The sequence below is a fragment of the Rhinichthys klamathensis genome, unplaced genomic scaffold (genome assembly GCF_029890125.1).
Source record: "Rhinichthys klamathensis goyatoka isolate OS25496 unplaced genomic scaffold, OSU_Roscu_1.1 h1tg000011l_1, whole genome shotgun sequence".
Classification (NCBI taxonomy): Eukaryota; Metazoa; Chordata; class Actinopteri; order Cypriniformes; family Leuciscidae; genus Rhinichthys; species Rhinichthys klamathensis.
In genome coordinates this window covers 4,263,291-4,279,576 of record NW_026606564.1, presented here as the reverse complement: position 1 = coordinate 4,279,576, position 16,286 = coordinate 4,263,291, and the positions used below count along the sequence as shown (strand labels likewise).

General features: G+C 39.7%; 1 protein-coding gene across 1 annotated transcript; it reads left to right on the top strand.

Moving 5' to 3' along the window:
- Positions 1-5,571: 5,571 nt before the first annotated feature.
- zgc:153615 (uncharacterized protein LOC777747 homolog) lies at positions 5,572-14,097 on the top strand. The gene is made up of 7 exons (XM_056264476.1): positions 5,572-5,680; positions 6,809-6,927; positions 10,387-10,504; positions 11,363-11,563; positions 11,723-11,846; positions 12,117-12,210; positions 13,945-14,097. The coding sequence occupies exons 1-7, from the start codon at positions 5,651-5,653 to the stop codon at positions 14,033-14,035; spliced, it is 777 nt and encodes a 258-aa protein (XP_056120451.1). The 5' UTR covers positions 5,572-5,650; the 3' UTR covers positions 14,036-14,097.
- The last annotated feature ends 2,189 nt before the right edge of the window (positions 14,098-16,286 follow it).

The following is a 16,286-nucleotide window of genomic DNA, read 5'->3' as shown; positions in this document are numbered from 1 at the left end:
TGTTACCTAGTCAACCGTTATCTGAGATTTGTTTTCATGATTATCGAATGTAAATAGTTTTCTCTAAAAACAGTTTAGCCTATAAAGCTAGTATAACACTAGTATATTGGGCATAGAGTAATGACAAATAAAAATCGCTTGTTAATACCACTAACAAGGCTCAAAATAGCCCCACACTAGCACGGTAGCATAATGAGGGTCCCTACCTTCAAACCGAAGCATTGAGAACTTTGTCAGTGTCCAGACAGTTTAATAAGAAGATATTTTATACTTACAGTCAACTTCGCGTATACAGGCAGAAGCCATCTTTGAAAAACAGTCTCTACCAGTCGATCTACGAACTACCAGTCGTTCTTGGGGTTGTACTCATCCTTCTTCCTCCAAACACGGCAAGTGGAGTTTAGACCAAAAAGCTCTATTTTTGTTTAATCAGACCACATGACCTTCTCCCATTCCTCCTCTGGATCACACAGATGGTCATTGGCAAACTTCAGACAGGCATTAACATGCGCTGGCTTGAGCAGGGGGACCTTGCGTGTGCTGCAGGATTTTAATCCTTGACGGCGTTGTGTGTTACTAATGGTTTTCTTTGAGATTGTGGTCCCAGCTCTCTTCAGGTCATTGACCAGGTCCTGCCGTGTAGTTCTGGGCTGATCCCTCACCTTCCTCATAATCATTGATGCCCCACGAGGTGAGATCTTGTATGGAGCCCTAGACCGAGGGAGATTGACCGTCATCTTGAACTTCTTCCATTTTCTAATGATTGCGCCAACTGTTGTTGCCTTTTTACCTAGCTGCTTGCCTAATGTCCTGTAGCCCATCCCAGCCTTGTGCAGGTCTACAATTTTTATCTGATGTCCTTACACAGCTCTCTGGCCTTGACCATTGTGGAGAGGATGGAGTCTGTTTGATTAAGTGTGTGGACAGGTGTCTTTTATACAGGTAACGGGTTCAAACAGGTGCAGTTAATACAGGCAATGGGTGGAGAAGGAGGGCTTCTTAAAGAGAAACTAACAGGTCTGTGAGAGCCGGAATTCTTACTGGTTGGTAGGTGATCAAATACTTCTGTCATGCAATAAAATCCAAATTAATTACTTAAAAATCATACAATATGATTTTCTGGATTTTTGTGTTAGATTCCGTCACTCACAGTTGAAAAGTGCCTATGATAAAAATGACAGACTTCTACATGCTTTGTAAGTGTAACCCATACATCACAATGTGTGATATGTTTGGAAAATTTAAGCCCATCCCAAGAGCTGTTGTTGACACGAAACTCTGCAGCTACCCTGTCCACTCTGTTCTTATTGTGAGGGAGTGTCTAGCTGTACCTATAAGTAGGTTTTCAGTCTTTTTCTCAGGGTCTCTGTCAACCCAGGAATCTTCACCCAGTGACCCCTTCAAATGACAGAACACTCTGCCAACTGCCTTGACAGTTTTGCAGTAAATAATAACTGGCAACATGGAGAAACCTTTTTCTTTAACATCCCTCACAATCCAGTCTAGGCAGTCCAGTGTATGGGCAGGGCCTTTGATCAGACCCAGTCTTATGTTTGTTCTATTTGGGCTCAGAGCCAAAGTAGTTGGATTGTCCATCTGCAGCTGTTTCATTACACTGGCTCTGGATTCCCGATCAGCAGAAGCAGTCAATGCCAGCACAGGTGTACCTGGAATATATGGAAGTACAATAAGCGACCAATAAGTAACAGTTAAATAAGAAATGATGAGAAGTATTGAAGACTAAAAGACTACTCTTTGTCTACGGCAGGGAGACCTGACTGAAATGCTGAAATGAAGTAGCCTGGGAAAACCCAGACAACTTCCGGCAAATTTAGATTTGCTCTGAAAGTTAGTCTGGCAAAGAGCTCATTCAAGCCTATTTCCAATCCGTCGAAATCGAGGCACCAATCAGAAACGTTGGGGCGGGCTTTACACGATTATGACAGCGCTGGGATTTTGAAACAGATTTTGTAGCCTACATTACAAAGATGGATGCCGCCGTCGAACATCACTCGTTCGAATCAGCTATCGCGTCTGTTTTAAGCGATTTGAACGTTTCCTTTTTGTTAAAAAACCGAGCAAAGAACAACACACAGATGTTTCTCCGCCGCTCTGCATACGTCATCTCCTTCATCGCTCTGATTGGTTTTAGGTCTATCCGCGACGTACGTTGGTGACGCCTCTCTGGAAATGATTTGTCTATGATGCTTTGCCAGACCATAACTCAGTTACAACTGAGAATGGTCTGGTTTTAACCAGGCTAGAAATGAAGACCTCTGTTTGTCAAATTAATTAACAACAAGGGGGAAGCAAGATTTTTAAATCTACAAGTATCATTTATTACTGTTTAATGACCGAACTGACATCTAAAAAGAATACATCACCTATAAGGGGTACAGTGACTACCAGTATGGGTATGGTGTGTGAGTACATACAAAGCAACACCCTTGTTTGATGCCAACTCAGAGATGGCTTTGACCTTCTGGTCACACTATTAAACTTGCATGTATCAATTCACACAGTAGCTGTATGCAACTGATTTCAATTAAAGTGGTGAATTAGACTAAGTGTTGAAAATATCGAAAACTGTACATAGCTATTGTTTTGGACATGCTTACCAGCTTGGGATCTAAGTTCTCCCAACTTGGCGAAGCTCTCGCGAAATGGCGTCTGCCCTTTTTGGACTTTTGAACTGTTTGTTATTCCGCTACAATGAGACTAACATTATGATTGTACTAAGTCTGAGTTCGCAAACGTACATCGATACCTAGGTACAATATATGTTTACAACATGATTCATATCACGACATTGTGAGTTATTTACTAAGTCAGACAGTCAGACTATCTCTTATTATTTGTAAGTAAGATGAACTTCATCCATGACGATACCCATTACGTTGGCTTGAAAAACATCAGAGCCTAGCATGTCCCTCCACTTCTTGTTCAGCAACCAGGATTTAGGGCTTCCGAAAAGGAGCTGGCAACGACCACTGGTTATGTCCATCTCGTCGTGCACGCCGAGTTGCATCGCCGTGATGCCCATTTCGGTTGCTTCTTTCACTTGGTCCTCCATGAGTGCGACCACAGGTGAAACAACAATGACCACAGGGTTTTCATTGCACCACATCTTCTTCGCGACCATCAGGGCCAGCTGATAAATTAAACTTTTGACGGCAAAAACATCTTTCCGATCGACAAATGCCTTGATCACGGTTCTCTGTTTCTCTTTTAATGTGCTGTCGATATCTTCTATAACAGACGCGATGGCGGAATCTACACATCTCAATTCTCCAGCAGAAGCCATCTTTGTTGTAAACGAATTCAACCCAAGCGCTCTTAGTGACGTAGGTGATTACGTTACTGTTGATCATCTGTCCATCTTCGTATAAAGCCCGCCCTGACAATTTGATTGGTCCAAACAGCTCTGGTTCAAGCATAGTTGCTCCACAACGGATCAAGTCCAAACTGAACTTCCCGACCTCAAATGTTGTGGGCGGGGCTAAGTTCGGTTGGCATCCAGGCTACCATTCCACATGGCCTCCAATGGCCTCCAGTTCGGTAATATTCTTGGGTTTGCGTGCTGCAACCACTGCCTTTAAATCCCACCAGAGATTCTCTATGGGGTTCAAGTCAGGTTACTGTGATGGGCACTGTAGAATCTTCTGCAACCAAGCCTTGGTGGAATTTGAGGTATGCTTGGGATCATTGTCCTGTTTGAAGGTCCAATGACGCCCAAGCTTCAGCTTCCTCACTGATGGCATGATGTTTTCTCCTAGGATTTCCTGATACTTAAATAAATCCATTTTGCCTTCCAAACGCTGCAGGTTTCCCGTGCCAGAGGATATAAAGCAGCCCCAGAGCATCACTGAGCCCCACCATGCTTAACTGTAGGTGTGGTGTTCTTTTCAGCATATGCTTCATTCTTCTTCCTCCAGACATACTTCTGATCCATAGTGTCGAAAAGTTCCAGTTTTGTTTCATCGCTCCACAGAACAGAATCCCCAAAATTCTGTGACTTATTTATATGATTTTGAGCAAATTGGAGCTGACTTCTCTTGTGCTTTTGGGTCAGTAGTGGTGTACGTCTTGGAGTTCCGGCATGCGTTTAGTACACGACTTCCTGTGCAAGCTGCCACCAAGTCTGGCTGCAGGTCTTTTTCAGTCACTCAAGGGTTTTTCTCAACCTGTCTTCTCAGGGTCTTTTAGTCTGTCGGCTTTCTTTTGCTAAATTTGCTTTTTGGGGGAGTTCTCTGGGTTCGGGCCAAATTCCGAGCTCGGAGCCCTCCCCTTGTACAGCACACGAAATATGCATTACCTTTACTCTATTTAATCATATGTTAATGTGAACTCGTGAAATTATGTTTTATTAAAGTTCTGAAGGAGCACCTTCAGATAATTATTCTAACCGACACCGGAGGAGCACGTTCATTTAATCAACTCAATTAACGAGACGAGGTATATATACAGCAAACTTGCCTCTGTTCATTGACAGTTTTCTAGCATCCTTCCTCCAACCCGTCTCCTCACTTCTAGTCTCGCGTAGCCAGACCTTCAGACTGACGGCTGAAGGTCTGGAATTCATAGCAGCTTTCTTTGGCCAAGGCCCGCCCATAAGGCCGTTTGACCGACATGTAAAACAACCAATTACAGATCGTTTCGTTCAGCGTCACGTTTCGGTGCGTGGAAATGTCCCCACAACAACAGACCTGCGTGCAACAAGTGAGTCAGCATAGAAAATCAAAGAAGGAAAAGAAAACTTCAAGAGTCTATGCCGTGAACCGCGCATACTTTTGAGAATCCTACGTTTAGCTGATCTTGATAAATGCTCATTGTCACTCATGTAAACACAACAGTTTTTCTTCCGCAATCACACGTCTGCGCTTTGTTTCCCGGCGGACCGAAAACAAACGCGACACTCGCGCCCCCCGGAAATCCGATAAAATTCAACCAATCAGATGACGATTTCGACATTCCTGAAGTGTTTCCAGTTAAGTGTACCATATGCATCAGACGTTTAGCCAACGTTCCGTGGGCGTGACGTCTGAGGCTGAGACTACCTCACTTCTGACTATTCCTATCCCAACCTGGGATGGGGGAGTTCTCTGGGTTTGGGAGAGAAGACGGAGCCCTCCTCCCGTACAGCACGGCAAATACGCATTTAATTATATGTATGTGTGAACTCGTGAAACCTGATTTGCAATGGGGGTTGAATCATTTTGATTACAACTGTACCACCCAGTTTTGTGCATTATGAAAATTTGTGGATAGATTAAATAGATTAATCTAGTGTTTAATTGATGCCAAAATACAGATCTAGTTCACTGCTTTAAAAAAATGTTTTTTTAAAGTCTATTGTGAAATTGATGCCAAAATATGGATCTAGTTAAATAGAAAAAATAATAAAAAAATAGATTAAAAAATCTAGTGTGAAATTGATGCCAAAATACGGATCTAGTTCACTGCTTTTTTTTTCTTTTCTTTTTAAGTGGCTGCGTTCCATTGTGAGACATTTGTGCTCTCCTTGCATGGTCGCTTGCACTCTCCCTCCTCCCCCTCTTTCATGTGTGTGTGATGCTGGTCTCAAGGGTGTAGCTCAGACACTGCAGTAGAAGGTAGGGCTTGGCTGCTGCACTATACGATGCGCTGAAAGATGGTGCACCAAGAGAAATGTGTTTACCAGGTAAGACAGGTCTATATTTTTTTTATAGTGTAAGCATCGGTGTGCTTTATATTGTGTGTGTACACACACTAGTGTATATTTGCAAAATCATGGTGTAAGAGGTGGCTTGAAGATTAAACTAATATTTTTCCGATAATAAGAAAGGAACTGCGCTCTGAGTGATAGATGTTATATTTCTTGTATATTTAGTTCATCGATATATGATCTAAACTGAAAAAGACTAAATTAAATAAATAAATAAATGCACTGCTTGAATTGGGACCAATTCAACCCATCCCACACAAGGTCGTATTTTTGGTGTATATGGATGGCTGTTTTTGCTTGGCATCTGCTAGTTTAATGGCAAAATCTCACTCATTAATAAAAGCAATCACATTTAGCTGTTTCCATTCCTCAGAATGCACAGGAAACCTGCTTTACAGATTGCTAATATATTACATCACAAGCTGAGCTATGGGTGTTTGTTACGTGCATTATGAATCAGCCTCTCTTCTGCCCCATAAATTTCTCCATCCAAATGTTAATCTCAGTGGAACTGCTCTGCAAACTGGCTGAAAATGAAAGTGAGCTAAAATAAGCATGTCTGTGGATATAGGAAGGGAAAGTTATTGAATGTCACAATAGTAGCCCTTACGATTATTGCAGAGATGAGTGCAAGGCATTTTTAAATATTAGTCATTCTGAGCACCATCAGAAGGCAACCGTGTTGCCATGGCAATGAACTGAGTGTAGTATGCACATCTGAGAGAACATTATTCTTACCAATATAACGTCATCAGGAATAGTCAGGCGATTATATATTTAGAATGTTTATGTGGGTATGTTTGTCGAGGGCCTCATGCGTTCTCTCTCCAGTTTTTTCTCTTTGTAATTTGCTGTTTGTTGATTTATATTGTACCTTCCTATTCACACTCCCACACCGATACCTTCTTGTCCTTGAAATCTAGCGAGTTGTTTACCCTTTAACACAAGCATCCAATAGACGTTGTGTTAAAGCGGATGACATCTTCTTTAAAATGCCTCATCAAATATTCCTGGTCGCGAGGTCTTCTGTGGCCTACTACATGTTGTGTTGCCTGTCTGTGAGCGTTCTCTTCATTTATTGAAGTCAACTGTGTTTGCGCTCAGGCCCAGAGGAACGAGAGGGAGTCCATTAGGCAGAAGCTGGCCCTTGGCAGTTTCTATGACGACGGACCGGTTACCTTTACTGGCTGCAGCAAGAGCAGCAAAAACTGTCCATCCTCCCGGTCAGTGTGCGCTTGTGTTCAGCGGCTTGATGTTGTGTGTCCTATGTAATGTTGATTGTTTTTAGTGTATAACTGACTGGGATGATATAGCTACTGGTATAATAATAACAGTGAAAACATTTTCAAGTATTTTAAAAGGTTCTGCTGAGAATATTTCTGTTATGACGAAGCATAATTTTTTAACCATGAGAACTGTCAAGTCACATTTATTTATATAGCCCTTAATACAATACCGATCGGTTTCAAAGCAGATTCACATTAATAAACATAAAAATAACAGTGTTAGTGGTTTAAAATGTATAAAGTTCAGTGTTGTTTCAACTCAGTTCTTCTTCCGCCACCAACTGAAGTAGAGTGTGAAGCATCGATAAAAAAATGTGTATTATGTTCCATTTCCTGCACTTATTTTTTTATGTTATGCAGTGTATGAGAACATATTCACCTGTTTCTGGGTCATTACACTTATTGCCCTTCCCAGTAGGATGTTTATTGATTTGATGTAAACTGGCAGTTGCCATTATCCAGTGAACGTGATTTAACCAAGTACTACATGTTCCTGGATCAACATTTGAGTCAACCAATCAGATTTAAGTTTACAGTTTATGTCAAGTTTAGGCTTACAGCCAGGGTTAGGTGCTTCTACATCAGTGTTATTCACCATCATTTCTCTCTGATTTTAGGGAAGGGGTTTAGGGATAGGGTTACGACGAGATATATCCAAAATCAATGTTTTAAAATGCTTAATGTACTATACCTTAATGTATCATTATAATACGTATAAAGTATGACGTTTCGTGTGTAATAATGCCGTTTCGTGTCTAAGCAAATTACGCTCCAAAACGTTAGGTGGCGTTACTCGGTTTAGAACGTAAGCTCCGCCCCTCACTTCCGGTCCTGGCGCTGGTGTTAGAACGTAAGCTCCGCCCCTTACTTCCGGTTCTGGCGCTGGGGTTCTGAAACTGGTGGTGCTGCGGGTCTGCAGCTGGATACTATTGGATACGACTGGAATGTTGTTCCTGGATCAACAAACTATGTTGTTATCTTGGCAAAATCACGGTGACGGCCATTATCCAGCTCAATTCAGCTCGAATTTGGTTCTAATCCGATAGTGTCAGTGCAGTTAAATGATCAGATGTCCAGTTTTTACCAGGACAGTCCTGTATTTAAGCTCTGTTTTTAGTGTCCCAATTTACAATGAAAAATGTTTTGTCCCACATTTCACCTTTCCTACAAAATTGTTTATAGCTAAGCAATAGAGAGAGTCTCCTGTCTAATCTAAGGTGGTAATTCATGTCATTGTATATTTTGGAGAACAAAATAACCATCCAATCACAATTCCCTATTGATAGTGAAGGTGTCAGTGAGAGCGTGTTAGATTAAAGGGATAGTTCACCCAAAAAATGAAAATTCTGTCATTTCCTCACCCTCAAGTTGTTCGAAACCTGTATGCATTTCTTCCTTCCAGTTAACATAAAATAAGATATTTAGAAGAATATGGGTAACCAAACAGTTGATAGACCCCATTGACTTCCATAGTACAGAAGGGAAAAAAAATCCCTTCAAGTCGGATGTTAAGATGTGAAAAAGAAGCATTCGTGTATTTAAAGAGAATCTTTAATAAAAGAGTTATTCATTCTTATATGTATCACCCGTATTATATGAATTATTAAAAAGGGAGTCTTGAATTCCACTCTGAGAATTGAGAAATCTGCTCACCCTAATTAAAATTGAAATTAGGCCTACTTTTAAACCACAACTAAGCAAGACAAAGGTGGCAGTGGCAAGGAAGGAACCCAGACTCCATCAGGTCACAGGAAGTGCAGGGCTTAACACACCTAGAATTCGATTTCAGTGTATAATTTCTGTTGTCTTGGGTAGTCAACCCAATTTCTCGCTTGACACCAGTCTCTACTGTGTTTTCACTGTTTGCTCAAACAAATATTTGACAGGAAAAAAGGGAACATTTTTACTTTGTTTCTATTTTAGTCTGGTGTGCTCTGCTTACCGTTTCATGTTTCGAGCACTTTGGGATGGTAGAAAGAGAGTCTGTTGTCTTTTCACGTCTTCTCAAGAATGATTTGGGAAAGGAATTCAGACATTGCTGATGTGGAGATGAAAAGATGTCGCAGAGAGTAAAAATACCAGCGATTCATCTGCAAAATAATCTTTCTGCAAAAATGTGCTCCTTAAGAGATCAGTGATCACTTTTAATTTATACTTATCTGTGGTCCAAGCATTAAGTGTTGAGAATGCTATTGTTTTCATCAGCATTAGTATTGCTTATTATACTTTCTTCTGCCTACATACTGAATGTAAAGAACATCGGAAATGGGAGAATATGAAATTTTGTGTTTATATTTTAATCTGCACTAAACATTTATATACAGTTATGTACTGTACAATTATTATTTGAACACTTTCTCTTAATAAAGTCAGAAACCTCATGATTGATAACTTACCATCTTATATATGTGGTTATTTTTTGCATCAGTCATAATTATACCACAAATCCATGGTTTGGCCATGTTTGATGGTGTGGGAGTTGCTGTTTTTCTGTGCTTTTCTCAATTTGCAACTACGTTAAAGAAGGTTCCTAGAAATTCAAGCAAAAGAAAGTCCAAAGAGGGTTAAAATTAAACGGAATGAGCATGTTTCGCCACAAAACTCTTTATCTTTGTTTACCTAATTACTTTACAAGAGATACCACAGATTCAGTGTCATACCAGTCTACAGGAGTAAACTCTGCCAATGAAGCCTTAAACTGTAATTATAGAATTACTTGAAGCAGTCGGTGTTTTCTTAAAATACTATTAACCACAAGATTCTCTTGCATTTTAAGAGGAAAGTCTTTCCGTGGGAAGTGTGTTTCACTGTGGTTCACAGACACTAAAAATAGATCTTTCACTCTTTTGCGGTTCAGTGAAGATTACACTTTTTAAACTTTTCTTTGTGTTTTTAAGCCGCTTGTTCTTCAAATTGTTCACGCCATGTGACTAAAATAAATGTTTTTTTAATTTTTTCACATGACACTGATAGATTGCCAATCGAAATATATTCTAATGCGGATCATTTAAAAGTCTTTGGTTGTATTTCACACCACTACAAAATAAAGTATCAATTTAGCATACTAAAACAATATTACAATGGAATTGAGTAAAATGGTAAAAAGCTGCATTGTTGTAGATGAACACTAACTTTTTTTTTTTAACAAATCCAAACATTGTTTTTATTATTATTTTTAATGCAAAAACATAGTCAGAATAGGCAAATCTTAAACGATGAATAGCAGTGAAATAAAAAGGTCAAAAATAAAATAATTAAAATAAAGTGAAAAAATAAAAGATGGATGGATGGATAGATAGTATCCATGTCTGTTTTGTATTATGAGCAGTATACCTGCAGAATATTTATTCATTCTTCTAAATCAGATGTCATGTCTCACCCTTGCTCTTTTTATAGGTTTCAGAATGGGGTGAATCTACAGATGTGTTTTGTGAATGACAGCAGCAGTGACAGAGACAGCGATGCCGAGGACAGCAGAACAGAAACCAGCCTGGACACCCCATTGTCACCTATGGTACATGGCACATTGAGCTTCAATGTCTATTACACAGAGTTCTGCATTTTGAAACTGAAACTTATGCAACTTAAAGGGATAGTTCACTTTGAAATTAATTTTTGATATGTTTTAGCTTACCTCAAGGGCATCCAAGATGTAGGTGTCTTTGTTTCCACAGTAGTTTTAATTTTGATATTTTTAGGTCAAACCGTTCTTGTCTGTCAGTCATATAATGCAGGTCTATGGTCACCACCTCAAAGAGCATGCACAGAGAAGTCCAAATTAAACATGATTTTATGACGCGTAAATGTAAGTACACATTGATGGCCTAAGACACGAAACGAGCGGTTTGTGTGAGAAAACGAACAGTATTTATATCGTTTTTACCTCTTGTAACCACAGCCACGTCCAAGTGATCTGAGGGCGCGGGCGCTTCGGTCTGCGCAAGCGCCGGAAGTGATCTCTCGCGGGTGTACGTCACTCATTGTTTACACAGAGATTTCAGAAGATATACAGGAAATCGCAGTGGAAGACGATTTTTATATATCAAAAGACAACGTTGAATTTTTTTTCGCAACCGCGCGAGAGATCACTTCCGGCGCTTGCGCAGACCGAAGCGCCCGCGCCCTCAGATCACTTGGACGTGGCTGTGGTTACAAGAGGTAAAAACGATATAAATGGTCGTTATTTATTATTATTATTATTATATGACTGCCAGACAAGAACGGTTTGACCTAAAAATATCAAAATTGAAACTACTGCAGAAACAAAGACACCTACATCTACGATGCCCTTGAGGTAAGCTAAAACATACCAAAAATTAATTTCAAAGTGAACTATCCCTTTAACTGAGCAGTTTTTGTTTTTACCCTATAGAGTAAACAGAGTTCATCTCTGTCTGACCGGGACACAGGAGAGGAAGACCTGGACTCGGAGGATTCTGAGTTCTGGCGGCTACAGCGGCGGCTGCAAGAGGAGGCACGTGTGGCTCTGGCTCTGGCCCGTCCCATGGCCCGCATGCAGGTGGAGGTGGAGAGACAGATTCAGCTACACCGCAGGTCCCCCGTGGCAGACCTGGTCAGTGGCACGAGTGTCCAAGAATAGTGCTGTCACATTTCTTTCCCAAAGCTTATTGTGTCCTCAAAGGGCGTTCACGTCACCTCAGAGCGCTTGCTAATACGAAAAGAAAAAAACACAATACATTTAACTTGACTCAAGTTTGTCCTTGTGCTTTAGTTACCACATCTGCCACACATCAGTGAGAGTCTAATGAAGAGGAGTCTGAGGCCTGTGGACCTGAGGGACATGAGTCTTGGTCAGTTACAGGTTATCACCAATGACCTGCACTCTCAGATACAAGGTGAAGACAGGAGATGGAAATATTCAAAATAAGCTATTCTGTTATAATTATTTACATAATGTTTCATTGTTTCATTATTTATATATATATATATATATATATATATATAGTTATCTAATTAATAACATCTAATTGACAACACATACAATTGTCAGTTTTTACCATGCTCTTCATATCTCTTTTATAATATGCAACAACCAGTGTAAGACAAACATATTTCGTTGTTGTGGTAATGGCAATAACGAGATTTGACTTGTAATTGCATTGCAGGTCTGAATGAGGAGCTGGTTCAGCTGTTGCTGATGAGAGATGAACTACACATGGAGCAGGATGCCATGCTGGTAGATGTGGAGGATCTGACCAGGTTAGGCCTGTAACCCAATCAAAACGCAGCTTAAAGTGCCCCTATTATGCTATTGTAAAGGTTCCTTATTTTGTTGTGGAGGTCTCCTACAATAGGGTTACATGCATCCAAGGTAAAAAAAAAAAACCCACTGTAATTTTCTCTTAATATACATTGCAGCATCACCTCATTTCTCACAGTGTCTGAAACTGCTCGATAAAGGATTCAGTCTCTCTAAAGCTCTGCTTTCTGCGAGGCAACTCTGCACTGATTGGTCAGATGACCCAGTCTTTTTTTTTTATTGGTTCACTCTGCTCTGATTGGTCAGATGACCCAGTCTTTTTTATTATTTATTGGTTCACTCTGCTCTGATTGGTTAGATGACCCAGTCTTTTTTTATTATTTATTGGTTCACTCTGTTCTGATTGGTTAGATGGCCCAGTCTGTTGTGATTGGTCTACTCTGCTCTGATTGGTCAGATGACCCAGTTTTTTTTTTTTTTTTTGGTTCACTCTTGCTTTGATTGGTTAGATGGCCCATTCTGTTGTGATTGGTCTGCTCTGCTTTGATTGGTCAGATGGACCAGTCTGTTGTATTTTGTCTACTCTGCTCTGATTGGTCAGATGGCTCAGTCTGTTGTGATTGGTCTACTCTGCTTTGATTGGTCAGATGGACCAGTCTGTTGTATTTTGTCTACTCTGCTCTGATTGGCCAGATGGCCCAGTCTGTTGTGATTGGTCTACTCTGTTCTGATTGGTCAGATGGCCCAGTCTGTTGTGATTGGTCTACTCTGCTCTGATTGGTCAGATGACCCAGTCTTTTTTTTAGTTTTTTTTTTTTAGTTTTTTTTATTGGTTCACTCTTGCTTTGATTGGTCAGATGGCCCAGTCTGTTGTGATTGGTCTACTCTGCTCTGATTGGTCAGATGGACCAGTCTGTTGTATTTTGTCTACTCTGCTCTAATTGGTCAGATGGCCCAGTCTGTTGTGATTGGTCTACTCTGCTCTGATTGGTCAGATGGCCCAGTCTGTTGTGATTGGTCTACTTTGCTCTGATTGGTCAGATGACCCAGTCTTTTTTTTTTTTTTTTTTTTTTTTTTTTTTTTTTTTATTGGTTCACTCTTGCTTTGATTGGTCAGATGGCCCAGTCTGTTGTGATTGGTCTACAGCTTACAGCATGTGTCGGAAACCAAACGTTCATTACCATATCTGAATTTCAGCTCCAGATCTTGCTCAGGACTTGATACACAGTGATAATAACAGTAACATTGGTGTCGGTTTTACCGTATCAATTCTACCTTGAATCCTCATCCTTTGGAAGTTCATGCAATGGATTTGCTTTCGCCGCACAGAAAACAGTCTCTTCTCGACATGATGTCGACAACATGAACCAAAATTTCAGGCCTCAGTTACAACTACATTGTTTGAGGTCAATCAAAGTAGACATTGTTCACGAGCAACCAAAGAAGACCACAGGCTGGCATTATGCAAATTTGTTACAAACATACGTGGGTTCGAATAGGGGGCAAGACTAGAATTACTGACAACTCATTTCAGGCAGTTTAGAATCATTTCTTTTTTTTTATGAGACAATAATTCCATTTCAAACTTTGATCTTTAAAACTTTGCAGACCTTTTACATTTACAGCTGTTTAACACTACATGAATTCATATCTAACTAAATTAGAGCCTACAATGAGTTTTTGATGAAATGATGTGTGCAAAAAAGATCTTTTCTTTCTTGTTTTTGAACAGGCATGCGCACAGCCAGCAAAGGCACATGACGGAGAAGTCTCTGGCCAAAAGCAAAGCAGTTTGCCACGGTCGCTGTGATTCTCCATTTTGAGGCAAACAGCACAGGGTCCAACCACTTGTGTTTCACTATATTATGAAGCAGTGTACTCGCTATAGAACCCTTTTTCAACTAGATGTGTGTGTTTCTGCCTATGTTACAAGCTTTGTGTGGATGTATGTCAATTATACATGCTGTAAGTGTTCATGCATGCCCGCACCTTAGCTGAGGGTTACACACTCACTTTTGAGGACGTCCTGTTGATCCTTCATAATGTAAAAGAATCATTCAACATGAATCAATCACTGACGGGATGGATCTGTTCCTGTGTAGAATGTCTGCTGGTTTCATCATGTACTGAATTCTAGGTCACTCCATATGGACCTTAATGGGAAACAACTATGAGCTAGTTCACCCAACAATTAAATGATTCTGTCATCATTTACGCACCGTCATGTCGTTTCAAACCTGCTTAGAGATATTTCCAAGAATGGTTTTTGTCCGTACATTGAAAGTCAATTGGGTCCAAAACAACATTAGACAAAACATGAAGCCATTTTCAAAATATCTTTTTATTTTCCATAGAATAAAAAAAAGGCTTATTCGTTTTAGGTGAACTATCCCTTGAACTATGGAAGCTATTTTCCGCCATGGGGGAAAATTTTTCTCACAATTGCGAGTTATAAACTTGCAGTTGTGAAAATTTAAGTCAGATTTGTGAGACAAACTCACAATTGCGAGGAATAAAGTAGGACATAGAATTGTGATATATAAACTCGCAATTGTGCGGAAACAAAGTACGACTTCTGAGATATAAACTGCGAGAAAAAAAGTTTATACCTTGTAGTTCTGGGGGTTTTTCTCAGAATTGTGAGATATACAGTAAACTTGTAATTGTGAGTTATAAACTCCAAACTGTGAGATGCAAACTTGCGGGAGAAAAAAAGTCTAAATTGTGAGATAAAATGTGGCAATTACTTTTTTGATTTTTTTTTATTCTGTGGCAGAAACAAGCTTCCATATCAAACTATAGTAAACTGCTTCTACTTTACTCTAGTTTTACACTGACGCAGTGTTTGCACTGGCTAATGTGCTGTGGATGGAGCTCTCCTACCTAAAACAAAGAAGTCATAACCAAACGTGAATTTTAGAATAATGTTATGTTAGCATTATATTTGTTTGAAGCTGCCTGGTGTGGTGGAAATGTATTGTGTTCACAATGAACTATAATGTGAGTCTTTTAAGAATGCCTATTTTACTTACTTTTTCTTCTAAATGTGTTTCCTGTTTCACAGATGTAAGTGACACACCATTCTGTATTCATACACAGAACTGTAAAAGGAAATCACGGTCAAATAAATGACTTAGCTAATATGGGCCAGTATGACATTGTTTTCATCTTCTAAACTGTCACAAGGCACGAAACACTCAACACCAAACAAGTGTCATTGTGGTTTGTATTAGGTCAGTCCCAAAAACGAAACTGCAAAATGAAAAAAATGAAGAAAAAAAAATGCAATAAATGAAAATAACTATGTAAAAAAACAGATCTCTCTTACTTCGAGTTCACTTCAGATCTCCGCAGAATTTTAACACAATAGTGAATCTGACAAAATAGCACTTTGTCAGAAAGTATTAGCATACAGCACTGACCCGAGAGTCGAGTAGTTCTACTTCCTTTTTGTGGCCAGATTACGCAGATCAAGACTGCACTCCCACTCTCTCCCTGGCAAGAGCACGGTACCACAATATTACATCAGTTATGACGTGTCTGCTCCACCAAATGAACACAAATAATAAGGAAAATAAAGGCAGTTAAGTTGTTTTTAGTGGGTTTTCCACTCTTGTTCAACACTGTGGCTTACAACAGCAATAAGGGAATGTGTATGAAATACATGGAATGTAGTATATTCATAAAATATATTAAAAATATGACTGTAAGGGCCTGTCCCTTACCGTTTTTTTGAATGTAAACTCAGTAATGAGGCATTTCCAGGAACTGCAACTTGTCACCTGCAAAAAAAAAAAAAAAAAGGGTAAAAAAGTCATGAAAGTTTTTTTCAGATATCAGCCTCTGTTAACGCTTTTCTTGATTTTATGTACATTTTTGAAAAACCCTCCAAATGACGGTATAGGAAAGCCTATAAATCACTGGTGCCAAAGAGAGGAAATGTGACAGTTTTACTTGAAATGTGACATTAAAGGGAAAAAAAGAGGAACATTCCAGTTTAATGCAAGTTAAATTATGACCTGTCAGAAGAAGAAACAGAAAATATCAAGGTTATAGTGACGCACCTACATGGAA